Source organism: Adiantum capillus-veneris, chromosome 21 (genome assembly GCF_014529385.1).
Source record: "Adiantum capillus-veneris isolate H3 chromosome 21, ASM1452938v2, whole genome shotgun sequence".
NCBI lineage: Eukaryota > Viridiplantae > Streptophyta > Polypodiopsida > Polypodiales > Pteridaceae > Adiantum > Adiantum capillus-veneris.
Genome location: NC_140951.1, coordinates 59,949,443 through 59,969,539, shown reverse-complemented (window position 1 = coordinate 59,969,539; position 20,097 = coordinate 59,949,443). Strand labels below are relative to the sequence as shown.

The 20,097-nt window shown below is 43.2% G+C and overlaps 1 protein-coding gene across 6 annotated transcripts in view; it reads left to right on the top strand.

Annotated features, from left to right (window-relative positions):
- LOC147431026 (calcium-dependent lipid-binding protein-like) overlaps positions 1-13,277 on the top strand; it is a 46,293-nt gene extending 33,016 nt beyond the window's left edge. For 5 of the 6 annotated variants that reach the window (XM_086493534.1, XM_086493532.1, XM_086493535.1 and 2 more), the window contains 6 exons: positions 4,736-4,834; positions 5,113-5,193; positions 11,614-11,699; positions 11,812-12,037; positions 12,194-12,358; positions 12,479-13,277. In XM_086493534.1, the coding sequence (XP_086349660.1) occupies positions 4,736-4,834; positions 5,113-5,193; positions 11,614-11,699; positions 11,812-12,037; positions 12,194-12,358; positions 12,479-12,784 (963 nt within the window). In that variant the 3' untranslated portion in view covers positions 12,785-13,277. The remainder of the gene's footprint in view (positions 1-4,735; positions 4,835-5,112; positions 5,194-11,613; positions 11,700-11,811; positions 12,038-12,193; positions 12,359-12,478) is intronic. The other variant, XM_086493536.1, reaches the window with a different exon arrangement.
- The last annotated feature ends 6,820 nt before the right edge of the window (positions 13,278-20,097 follow it).

Here is a 20,097-nt window from a genome sequence, read left to right as displayed (position 1 = left end):
CATTGATCACCAACTTGTGATCTCGCAATGCCTAAAAGACCTGTAGCAATTGTCGTGTATGTTCTGCCTCATCCTTGGAGAAGACTATAATGTCATCAAAGAAAGTGTCAACAAAAGATCTGTACTCTTTGAAAATCTTGTCCATCATTCGGTTAAAAGTCGCTGGAGCATTGGTAAGGCCAAAAGGCATCACCAAAAATTCACATAAACCGAAGCTCGTTCGAAAAGCTGTCTTGTAGACGTCTCCCGGCGCGATTCGGATCCGATGATATCTGTTCTTCAAATTGATCTTGCTGAAACAAGAGGATCCTTGTAGTCGGTCAAGAATATTATCAATCCTCGGAATTGGAAATTTGTTCTTGATCGTGATTTTATTGAGAGCTCTATAATCAATGCACATTCTCCAAGATCCGTCTTTCTTTAAAACCAACAACACCGGAGAGCACTAGGGTGAAATACTCGGCTGGATAAGACCCTTTTCCAATAGGTCTTTCACTTGGTTCATAATCTCTTCATTCTGGGCTCGGCTCACATGGTAAGGTGGCCGGTTCGGTGGGGTGCTTCCAAGTATCAGATCAATAGTATGATCCTCAGGACGAGCCGGTGGCAACTCGTCTAGCAAGCCCTCAGAAAAACAATCGGCATGAGTGTGGATAAAGTCTTGGCGTACTTTATCAAGGTCAAAACTTATTCGACCTTCATGCATCATTCAGTTTTCCAAAAAATTGAGTAAAGAAAGTGAATTTCATCAAGTACAATCTTTTTGCCCTTCTTTTGTTATAGTCGCTTTCTCAGCCCGATAATCAACCATGGTGTTGTTCTTGTGGTACCAAGGGATTTCGAGGAGGACGTCACAACCTTCCTAAGGGCATTATGTAGAAGTCCTCGTGTCCTAAATACCCTTGACACTGCAAACGAAGTTTGCCAATGATCGATGTAATGGCAACATCCCATCGGGGTGCCGCTAGAACTGCCTCCGCCTATGGCCGGAGCCTGTCATGCATAATTCCAAGTCGAGCCGCCAATTCAAGTGATAAGAAGTTGGCCTTGGCTCCTCCATCAAAGAAAATGAGGGCTTTCGGATGTTTCACTTTGCCCTAACTGCGGCAAAGTTTTGTACTTTCGATCATCTGATTCGGTTCGAGCCCCACGCAATGTGGTACCGGTTCTGTTTTCATCTGCCTTTTCTGCCACGTTTCTCAGTTGCTCTCGAACTCTCTGGCCTGTCTTCATTCTGTTCTTGTTGTGCCTTTTTAGGGCACTTTGCGGAGACGTGTCCAAGTTCCCCGCTACCAAAACACTTTCTCTCTTTGAGATAGATAGCCCTTTCTCTAAGAGTCAGTCGGGGAGGTGTATCTTTCTTTTCTTTGTCATGGGAACTCTTTCTCTTTCTACTTCCATTGTGAGAGGTCTGTTGGTTCTCTGAGTGGAGATCTCATCAGTGGGGTAAGTCAAATTTCCCAGATGTATCACAAAACCCCGTTTCGCATGACCCATCAATTCTTGAATAGAATTCGACTTTGTTCCAAACAATAGTCTTGGATCTTTGTAAGAAGTCCGCAACAAAACCGCTCAATTTGTTCTTTAAATGAGACCTTCTTAAATGAAAAGGTTGGTAGAAAAGAGCTCCAAAATCTCTCGCAATAAGCGTCCAGAGAATCTCCCTTGGTCATCCGAAGATGATTCCAAGCAGTTCGTATATCTTGTTCGTACTCTCGAGTCAACCAAGAAGAAATAAAAAGAGCCTTTTGAATTTCAACCATGTAACTGGAGCTTCCTTTCTCAGAAGAAGAGTCGACCACCATGTTCAAGCATCTCGGAACCTAGGAAGGATTCAAATTCAATCGACTGTCTACCTTCTTTGAATTCTTTTGTTTTTTTGCCTCATCTTCAACGAAGTCATATTGGTTGGCTCTGTAGAAGTGCTTCTTTTCAAGAGTGCTTGTCCATGTGTTTCTGCGAGTACAAGTTCCACTTTTCAAGACTCGTGTGTCTTTTCGGCTTTCCTCCCTACATGAGAGGAGAAGCGATGGCCACACGCCATCTCGAGTAAATCTTATCAATCGGGTTATTCTTCAGGTGTTTCGCCATTCTTGGGTCCTTGGAGTACTTAATCAATCTATTCACACCTATGCCAATCTGCAGTTGACGTTTGTACTCCTTTTGGGCAAACTTGTCCGGAAAATTTTGTTATGCCCAAATCTTCATTCTTTTCTTCAGTTCCCACACCCGATTTTCAACTTTTCTTTGCCTTCCCATTGAGAGGTGTCATCTCTGTCAAATTCTTCACGAGATCCCATGTGTAATCTGGGATTCTTTATGGCTTTATGCCCTGTAAGACAAGACGGTAGCGTGCCCGACGCGTGATGTATGAAGGGTGGGAGTAGCTAATAAGTCCGGGGCTGGGCGCCAAAGATTCTTTCCCAAAAGCTGTGTGCTCTGATACCACTGTAACTAACTGGACACCCCAAGTCAAGATTCTACCGTGACACAATAGAGATTCACTTCAAAACAGTTCACAATTCACACTTTGAGTCGACACAGCCCGGCGTAGTTCCGTGCCTAGAGATATTGGCCCCAAAGACTGGTGCCCCTTTCGGTATTTCTTTTGTATTAATCCGTGTTCAAAGTACAGACTCTGCGTCCAGATGCTGCCCACTTATTTATTGGTACAAGGGATGCCCAAAAGCAGAGCCCCAAAAGCATTAAACTCAAAACCTTCTTACTCAAAAGCATTGGGCCCAAAAGCTTTTAGAGATTAAAGCATTCAAGCCCCAAAAGCATCTCAGCGCAATTTCCGGAAATCCATGCAGCTGTGAGCGTGAAAAGCGGAAATCCATACTGTTGTCTGTACGGCCTGCCACGTCAACATGTCAGCTTGTTTTTCGGCGGGTTTTCTGCTGGCTGCCCCGTCAGCCTGTCGGCCCATTTCAGTGTGTGTCCGGGTCTGCTACCACGTTATCCATTTTTGACATCGAGGCCAATGGTCTGAAATCTGAAAACGCTTGTGATGCTTGAGGGCTGAAAACTGAATCACTGAACTTAGGCTGAAATCTGCATTTGCTGTGATGATGACGAGGACGATGGCGACAGCGACGATGAAGCTTGGTAAAGGTGCTTATGCGGCGAGGCTATCGCTGAATGCAAAAATGCTGATGACAATGGGCTGAATATGACGAGGATCTGCTGCGAAGTAAGGGTGCGGGTTCTGGGAGGCTACGGCTGAAAAAAGCTGAGGCTGATGGCGTTTTTCACTGGCTGCAAACGCTGCTGCAGGCTTGCAAAAACGCTGGAACTGCTGGGGTACTTGAGAGGCACCTTTGCTCTGCTCCTCTGTTGATACTGGTGCCCTAGGGATTGCATACGTACTTGCCTAATGCTGGGTCAAGTAGGCACAAGGGCAGCCCCACGATTTTGGAAGTCCAAGGGTCATTTAATTAATACAAATGCCCTGCTAAGAGTTGGTTCACACACAGTAGGAAAAGGTTCACATGCGGTGAAAATGCTTATGCTTGGTGTTAGGTACTGATGCTAATGCTAATGGGTTGTGCAAGAGGGTATGCATCTACTCTTGAGTGCCTGGACATGCACGTCCTGCGTGCAACCTCACAAGGTTGCTAAAACACTTCCAAGGCTGTCGTAAACCCTAGAAATAGGAGTTAGAACTTGTCCACATGCACATGGGGTTAGATGTGCATGTGACAGTTTGCAGTTTTCAGTTGATCTGTGGCTTGGTTGTCACTTCACTGCCTCGCCAGTGGCTTACATGCGCTTTACACAAGCATCCATACAACCTGGCATGGTGGCTCCGAAGCCCAATATCCTCCTCGGGTTCCATGCGGCGTGGGGTCATGCCATATATGCTTTGTCCATACAATTTGGCATGGTGGCACCACCAAGAGGATTGGCCTTTATCGTCAAAAAATAGTTACCTTGACCTCACAATTCGAGGGGGCTTTCAATTCCTTCCATTGTGAGAAGAGTGTTTAAAATACCTGGGCTCTTTGGAAAATAAAAGTGATGTAAGAGATTATCCACTGTTGTCTTACTTTCATCATCATTGCCTGGATTGGTTGTGGCTTGAGGTTCATTTACCCTTGGTGGTATTTCTCTATGAAATTGATGCTTCATGAGATTACAAAGGCTCATTAGACTTACCCAATTGTTGTGTGTTACAACTGGCACATATGCCACTATCCTATAGCTCTTAGCTTTGCTAAAAGCAACCCACTTAAAGATATATACTTAGCCTACTGCTCAAAAGGCTGCCTCGTGTGATTCTGCTAAAAGCCATGCCAACAGCTAGTCCATGCAGTCCCAACTCCCTGCCATTTCAGCAGTGACGTCATCAACTGCCAATATGGTTGAGGGACTATTTGAGATTGTGGGAGTAAAAAACCTAATAGTTGTGCAAGTGTGGATTGCTTGATTATATCACACTCATTTAAATAAATGTTGATTGCATCCCTGTCAGAAAGGGTTCTTAGCTATACTCCAAATAAATATGTAGTTTATAGGTTGCTGCTAAGGAAAGCTGATCTGACGTCATGTTCGAGGTTTGTTATGAGGTCCAGCATTTTGAAGGAGTTGCATAATTGTTATTTCAGATAGATGGACAGATTGTGAATTTTATTGTAACCCGTTGTCTTACCTCCTCTTGGTTTTATAGTTTGATATTTGTTCTGTTCAAGCCTCTGTTACGTGACGACTTATCTTCTACTTTCGTTTGTCTTAGCTGAAAAATCTCAGGTTTTTTTCGACAGTTCGGGTCATTTTCAAGCTTGCAGAAGATATACCATGTATTGCAGGTGTAGTCGTTGCACTCTTGGCCAAGGTGAGGCGGTATTCAAATTTTAGAAATTTTCTTCAAAATAAGCAACTACATTGTATTGTGCCATATCCTTATTAAACATTTATTCTGCACTTTGAGTTGAGGTCATATTTTGCATAACTTGAAGCATAGCGAAGCTCCATTCTTAATGGGAACAAGCTTTTTCCTCCAACCTAGACAGATTTAGAGCTACATTAGAATTGTGTTTCCCATCTGCTAGTGAATACTTGAGCAAGGATAGGGAAAGGATGGGTGGCTAAGTGCTTATGCTATTATGGCAGCCAAAACCGGAGATAAGATACACGTTAAAGCTCATTGGTGGGAATTTGGGGGCTGTCCCGGGACTCTCAGAAATGATTAAGGTAATTAATATTCATTTTCGTCATTTATTGTTTGTTTGCTTACAATTGTGAGTTTCATTTTCTGCATGCTCTCATATCCCTGGTTTATCTGCTTGCGTGAAGTCTCTTCTCGTGAATATAAATTTTTATGTTTTTTGTGGATGTCAGCCAGCTGTTGAATGTTAAAGCAACAAGTGTGTGTATGTGTTTGGGCGGGGAATATTTCCAAAACAAACCACATGATACATCTAGGCTTGAGATACTCTAATCAGGTGGTGAAATGTAGGTATCTGGATTGTGATCAAGTCTACACAAATGTGCCCAAAGCCCTGTCCACCTCAGGTGATGTAGCGAAAACCACAGAGTCCAGTGCTGTGATATAAAGCAGCTACTGTGTATCTGATTGATATAAAGCATCCGTTGTGTATCTGACCGATATAACACATCCGCTGTAAAAACTTCCTGTAGCTGCTCACAAAAGCCAAGGGATTGTGAAACCCTAGGCGGTGCCTCCAAAATCATCTGCATTTACTCTTAACATTTCTTGATGATGTACCTCTGTTTTCACTATTGAAGAGGCTCCATTTTGGAGACTATGGATTTGGCAGGGCAAGCCACTTGTTCAGTTGGGCTGGGATCCTGGAGAATGGCTCTGGCCTTCGTTCATGACGTCCCTCCCCACATACATACATATATATGTATACACAAACACACACACACACACACACACACACACACATATACACACATATACATATACATATACATATATACACACACACATATATACATATTCATATACATATATACATACATATACACATACATACACATACATACATACATACACATATACATATATACACACACACATATATGTATGTATGTGTGTGTGTGTATATATATATATATATATATATATATATATATATATATATACACATACATACATACACACACACATACATACGTCCTCTAGCAAGACGTGCATGCCCAGGCCACTCATAGATGCACACCCTCTATTGCACAGTACAACATTTTACCGTGTAGGCATTTGGTGCTGCGTGAATGACCTCTTCTTTTGGGCGTACATATGTATCTATGTATGTACGTACATATGTATGTATGTATGTGTATGTGTATGTATGTATGTGTATATGTATGTATGTATATATATATATGTGTGTGTGTGTGTGTGTGTGTGTGTGTGTGTGTGTGTGTACAAGAGTTGGTCCAACGGTAATGCTTTGGCCTCTCAACCGATGGGTTTCGGGTTCAAATCCCCCGTTGGGTCACATTCTAGAGGGACACCTTGTGCTCACCTAGTGTTCAAGTTGCTAGGGCTCTTGCCCTTGGACACTCAAGTGCATCCTCCTCCTCGGGTGGGTCACCCGAGGAGGAGGTTCCTAGCTGGTTGCTACGAGTTCTCTCCGTGGTTCCCAGCACATGGTGCATCAATTAGGTGGCCATGGTGATGCCTATGCGTGGCTCTTGCGCGATGGTACGCGGCCCTTGCCGGACCATGTAACATGGCTAATATTTGGAAGGGATAAGCACCTCCCCAGCACCTCCCCTTGTGGGCCCTCTGGTGTGTCTAAATTTTGGTCTCACATAGGTCACTTTGGCCTCTTGAAGACGTTAATATAACATTTCATTTCATCTCTCTCTCTCTCTCTCTCTCTCTCTCTCTCTCTCTCTCTCTCTCTCTCTTCATGGCGAGGACGAGCTGCTGAGCTGGTTGAGGGCAAGCAGGTCTGGAGGCGAAGGTGAGCAGGTCTGAGGCGAGGGCGAGCTGCTGAGCTGGCTGAGGCGAGGGCGAGCAGGTTCTTGGCGAGGGCGAGCTGTCGCGTTGCTAACCTGCTTGACGAGGGACGAGGGGCGAGATCTCTCTCTGTTGGACGAGGGTCTTGGGCGAGGGCGAGCTGCTGATCTTGGACGAGAGACGAGCTAGACTGGGCGAGGGGCGAGCTACTGGTCGAAAGGCGAGGGGCGAGCGAGGTACCTGGTCAAGGGCGAGCTGGTCCTGTGTCAAGAGGGCGAGCTCTTGGGTCGAGGGCGAGGAGCCTGACAAGGGCGAGGACGAGTTGCCTGACAAGGGCGAGGGCAAGGGTCCAGACCTCTGAAGGACGAGGGCAAGCTGCCTGCCAAGGGCGAGAGCGAGCTGCCTACCAAGGGCGAGAGCGAGGAGAGCAAGGGCGACGAGACGAGACCTACACGGGCTAGGACGAGGAGTCAGCCAGGACGAGGGCGAGGACTTGGTGACGAGAGTGAGGCCAAGCAGGGCGGGTGCTTGCTTTGTTCTTCTCTCTCTCAGATGGACCAACCAGCCGAGGATGGTGATGCAAGTGGCTTCACCACCCCACAAAAAATGAGAGCGACTTTCAAGCGGAGGAGCAGAGATAGTAAACTCTCGCCAAGCTCACTGCGGGCAGGGAAAACCGTTAAGAGTCCAAGATGATTTAATGATGGAGAGGGTTCAAGTGATGATTAAATCTGAGCTCAGCTTTATGAGAGATGACATCAGGAAAGAGATGTACGCAAACGTAGATAGTTATAAGAATTCTATGTATGCAGATATGAGGAAAGAATTAGATAAAGCGATGCTTGGTAGGCATGATGAGATGTATCTATCTGTGAAAGGGGAGATGCAGGCTCTAATGCGGGCAGAAGTGAATGTAATGGAATGTATTATGCAGAAAAAGTTGGATGAGGCAATTGCAAGCTTTGAATCTTGGAAAACCAATGTGGACAAATGCATGAAGGAAAAAGATGCAGTGATTGAAGAGCTTAAAGGGGAACTTGCAGCTTGCAAAATTATGCCCAAAACGGAAGGGGGAAATCAGCCCTCGATGTTAAAGGAGCTCGAAGATATTAAGGAGCAGGTAGAAAACTCGGCGCGAAGGGGAAGAACAAAACTCGAAAGAGGCTTCCTTATGGGCAGAGCTCCTTTTAAAAACACAGGAGAAGGTTGACGAAGCAGAAAAATGGATTGAAGGTGCAAAGAAAGGGAAGGCCCGGATGCTAGAAGCCGCACAGACTTCTACCATCATCAATATGACCATTGAGGAGGAATAGAATAGGAGGACTAGAGCCCTCCATGTGCATATTACTGGTATCAAAGACACCGGAAATGTAGAAGACGAAGTGAAGGAACTCTTGCAGCGAATGGGCATCCCAGAACCTATGCACACAGGTGCTTGGAGAGTCGGAAAGAAGGGAGTGGATGAGAAGGGAAACGTCAAAGAGAAAGCACTTATTTTGCGTTTCCCGACCAGCACTCAAGAAAGCTGGAATATTTATGGGGGATGACCTTACTTTAGAACAAATAGCACATATGCAAGAGTTGATGCCAGAGATCAAGGCAGCAAGGGAGAAGGGAAAAATTGCCTTTTATAGAGGAGGAAAAGTAGTGGTTTTGGAAAAACGCACAGCATGACGGTGCGAGACATATGGGACCACACTCCGGATGGCGGCATGGAATTGTAATGGATCATATAGGCTGGATGTGGGTGCCTTTGAGGATAGCTTCAGAGATAGAGACATTGTCTTTTACTCAGAGACGCATCAAAAATCTGGACAGTTGATGCCAAGTGTGACTGGCTATTTATGGGAGACAGCTTGTCGGCTAGACGCTAGATCCAAGCATGGGAGTCGAGGTTCAGGAGGGGTAGCAGTCTTATTCAAGGAGGAGTTGCAGCCGCTATTACAGATTGTCCGGAGAGATGACCAGGCGAGATACATGTGGGTGAGACTGAGAGCTGAGACAGGCAGATTCTTATACATTGCTATATGTTACTTTCCCCCTAGCACATCACTCTATACCTCACCTAGAGGGCAATCCCCTTTCTCTATACTTGATGATGACATATGGGAGTTCTCTAGAGATGGAGATATCATTCTCTTGGGAGACTTTAATGCCAAGACGGCCAATTCCCAAACGGTATTTTATGATACCTCGGAGGAGATTCTTAGAGAGATGGATATATCGGAGATGGGGCTTGACAGACACTCACAGGATAGAGAGCACACAGAGTATGGGAGATATCTCATGGAGATGACGACTACGCATGGTCTGGCCATACTTAATGGTCTAGAGACTTTTCCTTCGTTTGGGGGATTCACATGCTTTCCACACAGACATGGGGCCAGTACACTGGACTATGTCATGACTTCATCGAGCTTCATCTCTAATATTCAGGATTTCAGTGTGGGCCCTAGGCCTGTTGGAGTAGCAGTGGACCATGCTCTCCTGACTTTTTCAGTCTCTTTCCAGTATAGTCTCTCTCAGACACCACGGAGGATTGCACACAAGGGTCGGGCACATGGGAGATGGATGTATTGCTGCTTTGTGGACTTCGGCAAAGCATTTGACACAGTGCCGAGGGCTAGATTGATGCACAGGCTACTGAAGTTGGGAGTACCCACAAAGATCATATGGGGGATCCTGGCTTTATACGGTTTAGTGACTGGCCAGGTATGCACTTTTGAGGGGATTTCTGACATTGTTCATTCCACTATTGGAGTGAAACAGGGGTGTCCTTTGTCCCCTACACTTTTTGGTATGTATGTAGATGAGGTCTGTGACTACATTGACAGAGCGGGTGACAGAGGCGTTGAGCTAGCAGGGACATGGATCCCTTTATTATTATATGCTGATGACATTGTGCTGATATCAGAGTCGCCAGAGGGCATGCAGAGACATTTGGATGCATTGCACAACTTTGCAGAGGACAGTGGACTGTCTGTGAACCTTGGTATAACCAAGGTTATGGTGTTTAACACCACACCACAGTGGGTCAAGAGATCGGCACCTACACTCGTATATGGTCAGGACACTGTGGAGTACACAGATGAATATACATATCTGGGGGTGGTATTCACGGGACCGAGGTTTACTCTGAAGGTAGCAGCAGAGACTAGACTGTCCAGAGCCTATGCGGCATTGGGAGGGCTAGAGAGAATGTGTTCGCAGGTTCAGTTTCAAGAACCACGAACAAAGTTATGGCTCTTTGATACTTTGGTTGCTTCAGCTATGCTTTATGGGGTCCAAGTGTGGGGACCATCTATGAATCATGACACTCGGAGGAACATGGAGAGACCCTTGGTATTTATGATATCCCGGATGATTAGAGCCAAGGCCTCCTTACCACATGCGATTATTCGAGTGGAGGTAGCCGCCCCTCCTATAGAGATTGAGGCTCTTACCCGATCAGTGTCCTTTATGCACAGTCTATGGGATACACATAGAGGCAGATATACTAGACTGGCTCTCGAGTCCTCTAGACAGCTAGCGATGTAGGGAGATGCATCATGTTGGTATGCGCAGATGACCTCATGGTTTCAGAGGCATGGTCTCAGCATGGATAGATTGCCTTCTTTTCAGTATTCCCTGGATGCACCCTCCCTGCCAGTCACACGGACGGAGATCACTAGACTCATTCGTCAGGATCTTATACAATTGGACACCAGGAGGACATGGGTAGAGCCGATGTAGGAGTTGGGCACGAAGATGGCTTTCTACAAAGAGCACCTTCTCCAACTTTCGGGAGATGGGTTTGTGACTCGTCCGAGCTACATGGACACTCATTTATCTCATGGTCTACGATGTGCTATTGGTCAGATTCGCACATCCTCACACCAGCTGGAGATTGAGACGGGTAGATTCCGAGGGATACCACCGGAGTCTAGGATATGTCAACTATGCGGTAGAGAACCAGAGACAGAGCTACACTACATATGCCACTGCACTGTGTATTATGAGATACGAGGGCGCTTCCATTGCTTATTCAGGGAGGGTTTTGGACCCCTAGATAGTCACGAGGTATCAGGACCATAGATGCCTTGGCTTATATCTACTTGAGCTACACCGACATAGAGATAGTCTGTTGGGGAGAGATGGAGTACGACAGTCGCAGAGACAGATCACCTTGGATCGAGGGAGCCAAGAGACCAATCAACAACACAGGGTTGTACCCGCATTCATACCAGAGGCACCCTCATTGACAGGGCGACTGAGCTCTGGAGATCGAGACGACCACGATCGAGACAGAGGAGCACACTACATCGACGGAGACTCCAGCAGAGGATCAGAGGCATTCTAGCACGACACCCAGATTGTCATTGAGGGCCTATTCTACATTTTCACATTACACATTTCACATTTCACATTTCACATTTCACATTTCACAGTTCAATTTTCAGTTTTCATTTTTGGTACTTTCAGTACTTTTTGTACTTGATTTTCAGACATTGTACTAGATTCACCACTTTGTATCTGATGGTCTCATAGGTCATGTTGGCCTTTTGAAGACGTTAATATATCATTTCATTTCATTTCTCTCTCTGTTCTTTTTCTTGCTTTCTCTGTGCTCATGGCTGCTCCATGCTCTTAGCAGATCCCTTTTTTACTGATTTTTATGCTCTATGTTTGCAATTTGTCAGGGTATTGTTGAAACTGCAGTTGCTGATAGTCTTGAGTGGCCACATAGGATTGTGGTACCAATTGCTCAACCTCCCGTGGATTTGAGGTATCTGCTATTTGTCTTCCTTTTGTGCTGGTTGTAAGATGTTCTCCCTACCCTCTAAATTTGTCACTTAAAGCCTTTTTTGTGATGCTTGTTTTTCTTTTGTTCATTATAGTGATTTGGAGCTCAAGCTTCAGGGTAAATTAACTGTAGAAGTGGTGAGGGCTGAAAAGCTAAAGAACATGGAGATGATTGGGAAGTCAGATCCATATGTGATTACGTACGTGCGAGTGCTTTTTCAATCCATGACAAATGTTGTGGAAAATAAATTAGACCCAGTGTGGCACAAGACGTTCTGTTTTGATGTGGAAGATCAGGAAACCCAGTCCTTAGTATGTCAGGTATGCCCTTATCGTCAACAAGGTGGGTGTTAAGAATTTGCAGCAAGTTTAATTTCCGAGGGTGGCAAGAGTAGTGTGGATTTTGTCAAGAACAGAAAGAGGAAATTTCAGTTATTGCGTCTGCATCGCTTTTATTGACTAGCGAATTGTTGACAGGTATTTGACAAGGATATTGGAAATGATAAGTTGCTCGGCGCTGCAATGTATCCGTTGGCTAAGCTTACGCCAGGGGAAACTAAAGAACTTGTTCTACCTCTTACTCCATCTTTGGACATGGATCATGTTGTGGACAAACGGGATCGTGGCCATCTATTTCTCAAGGTCAGTCTCATTGCTCAAACAAAGTATAATATGATTGGATCTGTAGAGCAATTCAAAATTCTGGGTACCTTTCCCCTAGTACACAATAAGGAAGACCTCTTGTTATGGTTGTATACGCAGGTTACGTACGAAATTTATTCAAAAGAGCAGCAGAAGGAAGCAATGGAGAAAGAACAGGCAATTCTAGCCGAGAAAAGGAAAGCTGCAGAAGAAGGCTTGATTGGTGGGACTATTGATGTGATTGGAGGAGCTGTCGGGGGAGCAGGGAAACTGGTGGTTGGAGGAGCCAGTGTAGTTGGTGGTGGGGTTGGCATGGTGGGTAGTGGAATTGGCAAAGCCGGAAAGTATGTGGCGAAAAGTGTGTCTACTTCATTCACATCCAAGAAGGGGAGAACGGAAAATGGAGCTCCCGGGACGCCAAAATGAGATGATGTAAAGCCAGCTCTGGTTGTAGGGACATGGTAAAGCGAGTATATAAAGCAATTCTTTTAGTATGAAATCTTTTTTTGATAGGCAGCAGCTTTTTAGTTGGTTTGTACAGATATCTGCGATAGGAAAGTTGTAAAGCTGGAAATTGAGTTTTGATGAGAGCAAAGCCAAGGTCAATTGAGATGCTACCTTATTCTTTATCATGTATGGGTGGCCATTTTAAGGTGGTGCAGTTAAAGATCATCGTTGCAATTGTTCTGAGCGTCGGAGATACAAAACAAAGAGGAGGAAATTTCAATGTAAAAGATAAATTAATTAACGAAGAGGTGTAACTCAATTTCTTTGGCTTGTCCAATTATTTCTTTGCACTTTGTGCCTGCTACCTTGTTCAACATTTAATCAAAGTATTAGCTTGCTTTTGGGCTAATATTGTGGTACCTTGTAATTACTTCGTAGAAAATTGCAAAAAGTGCCTGGCCTTGTTTAGTTTCACGTTTCTATTATCGATTTGCTGAACTCTGTCCGATTTTTTCTTTCACCATATTTTTGGTATAATTTGACATAATACACTGCGTGCACACGAGCGCTCGTGTGTGTGTGTGTGTGTGTGTGTGTGTGTGTGTGTGTGTGTGTGTGTGTGTGTGTGTATGTATGGAGAGAGAGAGAGAGAGAGAGAGAGAGAGAGAGAGAGAGAGAGAGAGAGAGAGAGAGAGAGAACCCCAATCAATGCCCTTCTCTTGAGATCGATACATTTGGATTACATAGAAATCATGGGTTTTAAATCTCAATTCGAGGATGATGTGGGAGTCTATTGAGATTACTAACTAATATAAACATATTTTTGGAGCTTAGGATTCTTGGTATACAAGAAATTTTGGTGAGTATTGTAAAGACTTTTTTTGACAGAATTCATGTTAGGTGTTCTTCAAACCATACCAAATGGATTGTGGCTTGGTATTGAAGAGTTACTGAATACAACCTTCGAAAGAAAAGCCGTACATAAATTAATTGAAACACTATTCGAAAGAAGAAGCAACGTGGTTACAAGTTCAACAAAAAGAGCTCCCTAGTAGAGAGTATCCAAGAGCTAGAAGAGACTATAGATTGGTTGTCAACTTCTTATCTTCCAAAAAGAAGCTAGAGTACTTGCTTATCTTTACCTTTTCAATCTCCCTCTTCAAGGTGTTGCAGTGGTTGCAAGATTGCATCCTTGTGCGTTTTTTCTTGTTCATTGTTTATGTGTGTTTGGTATTTTGTATAATTGGAATTGAATTTTAGTAAGAAATGTTGGGTCTTTTGTGCATTTTTATAAACACGAGTGATATTCTTATTGTTGGAGCAATTTTAGAGTTTTGTACTCATATGTGAAACCATTGGCATGTGTTCGTTACGCTAGGCATGCTTGTAAAACAAAAATGCTTCCACTTGGTATGTATAGCGTGGCACCCACGCATCAGATTGTTATGTTTTGGATGTATCTTGTTTGCATGATGAGGAAGAACCTTTGCCATTTGATGATGAATTTTTTTTAGCAAATTGGTTGGTCGCAATGCAATTGAAGCATGCTAATTGATGAAGAATGGCACGTGGGCTGTTTGTGGTTTGGCTCTTGGCAAAAAGGCCATTGATGTTGAGTAGTTTTCAAGTAGGAACATAATCTTGATGACAATGTTGATTATTGTAATGTTAGACGTGTGACAAAAGCGTATGCCCAAGAGAAGAGCATTGATTTGGATGAGAATTTTACTCTTTTAAACGACTACCATTAAAGCATTTGTGTGGGAACATACATTAGTCGGATGTAAACAATTGCAATTTTGAATGGTTGTCTACATGAGGAAGTGTATGTAATACAACCTAGCGGTTTTGTGAAAAAGTCCAAGAAAACAAGGTGTGCATGCTTAAAAGGTCATTGTACAGTTTGAAGCAAGCTCCATGCTCTTTGTATGAAAAGGTACATGCTCTTGTAAACGACTACCATTAAAGCATTTGTGTGGGAACATACATTAGTTGGATGTAAACAATTGCAATTTTGAATGGTTGTCTACATGAGGAAGTGTATGTAATACAACCTAGCGGTTTCGTGAAAAAGTCCAAGAAAACAAGGCGTGCATGCTTAAAAGGTCATTGTAAAGTTTGAAGCAAGCTCCATGCTCTTTGTATGAAAAGGTACATGCTTATTTGACTGCACATGGTTTTCATATTAGTTTGATGACATGTTGCTTGTTAGACCAAATGGGTGAAATATTGATGAGTTGTTCTTTCGAAATGTGAGATTTGGGGCTTTTACATCACTATGTAAGCAATTGGAGGAGTTATTGCTTTGTGTCAAACAAAGTATATTGAGACGTTGGTGCGTAGATTTGGCCTCAAAGACTATTAGTGAATTGGAGGAGTTATTGCTTTGTGTCAAACAAAGTACATTGAGACGTTGGTGTGTAGATTTGGCCGACTATTAGCCCATTGCTAATCCTATGGAGATAGGTTTGAAGCTTAGTCTTCATGATGGTAGAGATTACTTCCTGTCACTCTATAAGTAGGTTGCACATTGTCTGATTTATGTGTGCATTATAAGGCCAAGCATTTAATATAGGCGAGCAGATTTATGCATAGCCTAGAAAGGTCTACACATTGGAAAGTAGTTAAGTGGATCTTTTCCTAATTGAGTGGCACTATAAGTCTTAGGCTGTTTTAACACCAAATTGACATGATTTTTAGACCCGGATTAGGCTATTTGTAATGACACTACTGTCTACTAGTGGTTTTTGTTTTGTGCTCGACAACGGCTAGGTTGCACACATGGTAGCTTTCAAAGTTATGGTTAAGTGTTTTGTCAGAAGTTTTTTAATGAAGGTAATTCGTTTTACTGAAAAGCGTCGGGACTCTTTCCCGATGGATAGGGAAGAAATAAAGATGATACAAGAACAAAGTCAAACTAGAAAAGTCCCTTGCACTTGTATTAACTTAAAGTATCTACACGAGAGAGCTTTCTACCACTCAAAGATTGATATTTTGCTTGTTACATGATATGAAATGTCAGGCAAACCCCTCAGTTCATATTTCACAAGGCTTGGTTGCTCTTGACGTTTCCCTTCAAGTCACACTGGAACTTGCGCTTGGTCTCTTGCTATTACTTCTCGAACCTCAAACCCTTACTTATCATCCTTGTTCTTGTGCTTGATGTTGCCCTCACTATTGTTCGAACTCGTATTCTCTCCTCTTTCATGATGCCTCCTTTCTACACCGAATATCCTCCCTATGTGTTGTCATAAAACCCCCCTTTATAGCATTTGAAAGCCACTTTTAATAGTATCAAGGATTGATTTTAATAGCTTGCGAGAAACGTCACTTGGTTATGTGGCAAGCAAATTTAGAAATTCACAAGAACTTGTTACCATGTTTTTGTAACCATATACATGTGGTAGTAATGTGTGTGAACACACTAGGACCGTTGGGGCATCTTTTCCCTCTTTAGGAGATTTTTTCCCCCATGTATTGTATATACGCCCATCACTCTAGTTTCCATTGCACACTAAGTAACACACTCTCTATTGTGTGCCTTGAGCTTCCTTTGTCTTCTCCGAGCTGTGTGCGTTTCTCTGCAACCCTAATTCCAACAATTGTATCAGAGGCCATCATGTGTGCCACTTATGTACTTAATAGGTGTCTTACGAAAGCTTTGCAGTGTATTAGTCCTTATGAAGCATGGCATGATAGAAAGCCTTCTATTGAGCACATGCGTGTTTTCGGTTGTTTGGCATATGCTTTGGTGCCTCAAACACAGCGCAGAAAATTGGATGATAAGGCTGTCAAATATATTTTTATTGGTTATAGTGCTGAAAGCAAAGGTTACAGGTTGTATCACCCGCAAACAAAGTGTATTTTGGTTTCACGGGATGTAATGTTTGTAAAAGATTCTATTCAGTCTTTGTTGTCATGTACTAGAGACAATAATGTAAGCTCACAGGACATTTATGACACTTTGTTGCCTCTTTTTAGTGGTGGAAGTTCGAATGTAAATTCCAATGAGGCAAATGTACAGCCTGTGGGGGTTTCTGAAAATGTTACAGATCAGCCTATTACTCATGCCAATATACATGATGTACTTGATGAGGAAAGGGCTGAAAATGAGCAGGCTAGAGGTATGCCAAAATGGCTGGTGCATACATTGCGTGACAGTAAATTGGATGCACCTTTGTCTAGTCATACTCGTTCAGGCTCTCGCCATGCATCTATGCATCAGATTGTTATGCTTTGGATGTGTCTAGCTTACATGATGTTGAGGAACCTCTCTCTTTGATGAAGCACAAAATTCAAAAAATTGGATGGCTGCCATGCAATCAAAATATGATGCACTTATAGAAAATGACACATGGACTTTATGTGATTTGCCTCCTGGCAAAAAGGCCATTGGTACGAAGTGGGTTTACAAGTTGAAATGCAAGCCGGATGGTGAGATCGATCACCATAAGGGCTCGACTTGTTGCAAAGGGTTATGCAAAACAAAAAGGCATAGATTATGAAGAGACTTTTGCTCCCACTTGTTGTATGACTACTATGCGTTTTCTATGTGCATTGGTAGCTCATTTTGGTTGGGATGTACATCAATCATACATTGTTACACATTTCTTGAATGGTGACATATTTGAGGAAATTTATGTAAGGTAGCCTCGCGGTTTTGTCAAGAAAGGACAAGAAGACAAAGTGTGCAAATGTAACAAGGCTTTGTATGGGTTGAAGAAATCTCCTCGTGCTTGGTATGAGAAAGCTGACACTAATTTGGTCAAACAAGGCTTTCATGACAGTCCAACAGAAAGTACATTGTATGTAAAGCGTGAGGGTGATGTACTTCTCATTGTGGTTCTTTATGTAGATGATTTGCTGATCATTAGAACAAATGAGAGACATATTGCTGAATTTAAGGCTGATTTAAATGCTACTTTCAAGATGAAAGATTTGGGGCTGTTGCATCATTACTTGGGTATACAGTTTAAGCAGTGTGATGGTGGTATTGCCTTGTGTCAGAAAAGTTACATAGAGAAATTGAGTGTTCATGATGCTGGTGATCCTGCTGATGTCACTTTTTACCAAACTGCTGTTGGATGCCTCATTTATGTATGCAACACGAGGCCAGATATTCTGTTTGCAGTCTCACAGGTCATCAGATTTATGCATAGCCCAGGGTCTAAGCATTCGCATGCTGTCAAGAGAATTTTTCGCTACCTTATTGGCACTTTACATCTTGGCTTGTTTTATCCCAAGGGGGGATCATTGCCGCCAGACTTACATGCTTTTTCAGACTCAGATTGGGCTGGTTGTTTTGACACGCGAGTGTCTACAAGTGGTTTTTGTTTCATGCTTGGCAATTCATGTATATCACGGTTGAGCAGGAAGCAACCTACTGTGGCCACTTCGAGTTGTGAGGCTGAGTACAAGGAAGTCTTCACAGCTACGGTTGAGTGTGTATGGCTCAGACGCCTTATGACTGATTTGGGTGTTGGACAGGACACTGCCAACACTATCTACATTGACACTCAGAGTGCATTGGCAGCTGCGAGGAACCCAAATTTTCATGCTTGGACAAAGCACATTGATGTGCATGACCACTATGTCAGGGAGAGGCTCTCAGTAGGAGAGATCAGCTTGGCTTATGTGCCAACACATGACAACCTTGCAAATCTTTTCACAAAGGCATTGTCTCATGAGAAGCGTGAAGCTTTCCACAAAGCTTTGGGCTTACTCCCCTTTGAGGACTGATCATGTCCTCAGGGCATGGCACTTCCCTTTACCCATGTGCCAGCTCTCATTCACCGCATCACTCCAGGGGGGATTTGTTACCATATACATGTGGTAGTGATGTGTGTGAGCACACTAGGACCGCCGGGGCATTTTTTCCCTCTTTAGGAGGTTCTTTCCCCCATGCATTGTATATACGCCCATCACTCTAGGGCTATCTATCTCTCCATTGCACACTAAGTAACACACTCTCTATTGTGTGCTTTGCTTCCTTCGTCTTCTCCAAGCTGTGTGCGTTTCTCTGCAACCCTAATTCCAATAGTTTTTTCAACCTTGTTCTCATCGATTTACTCAAAATATAGCCCTTTCAGTAGCCATTGGATGGCGAAGGGTGCGCATGAGCCCCTTTGAGCTGCTGCGTTTCAAGGCCAACACTTGGATGGCCACTAAAATTGACTTACATTATTGAACCAAGCATGGCCAATCACAACATGTTTCTCCAATGGCCCGTGACTAGAAATGTTATCGTGAATTCTCTCACACATTATCAAGCTCATGAATTTGGGTGCTCATAGTGGCCAATGCTTAACTCTTCCTCTATTGTTGCAAAGGCCACCAAATTTTGTATCCTTCACTATGTCATGAAGTTCACATGTTGATAAAGTTAACTTACACATATAATTTCCTTCAAATTAATCCTTTTCTTGTAAAACCCAAATGAAATTTTCCCTTGTAAAATTTTTCTCAATCGGTGTCCTGCGGGCTGAAGCTAAGATGAGATACACTTTTCCGTTAACACTTAATGAAAACAAACCTATTTTTCTTCGTGTAAACTTGAAGCTGCAGGACATCCATGCCCTTTGAACTTGCACATCTTCAGCATATGGCACTTTATACTTCTTCTTAGTCTAGCACTATCTCTGAATCTTCTTCCTCATCAACCTCTTCATCACCATAAGGTTGTTGGCCCATATTGTGGTCTTCCATCTCAGTATGTGAGCCATGCCTATCAAACATATTAATCCTTTTCCCTCCTATTAGCACCTTCATCTCTTTTTTTGTCTAGTTTGCATAGTTTGTAGGTAGCATTGTCATTGACATGCTTGAGAAGTTACGATCCAAACCATCACTTTACCATTTTTTGCAAAGCTGTATACATGTTTTCAAGAATACTATCATAGACCAATACCTTGCCTCTCTTTTTGATTTTTGTCTCCCTTATTCTGTGCTTCTTGTCAAAACCCTCTTTGTTCGTTAGCCTTGCCTCCCTTACTTTTCTTTAGGAACCTCAATGTCTTCACTGCGTCTCTCAACCTGTTGAATCCTCAGTGTGAGTAGTTAATCTCTCCTCAAATCTCTTTCTCAAGGTAGAGTAGTCCATGTCAATATTGCTTCTTCTGTTAGCATAACCGATTTTTGATCATACATTTACTTTGATGGAATATACCCTATCAATGAACTGTGTGTAGTGCAATATGCCAATAAAGCAAAGGTAGGAGACTAGGCCAATCACCAATACGCCTTTTGCATGCTTTAGCTAAAGCTTTAAGGATAGGTGAATCTTACTTTTTCCA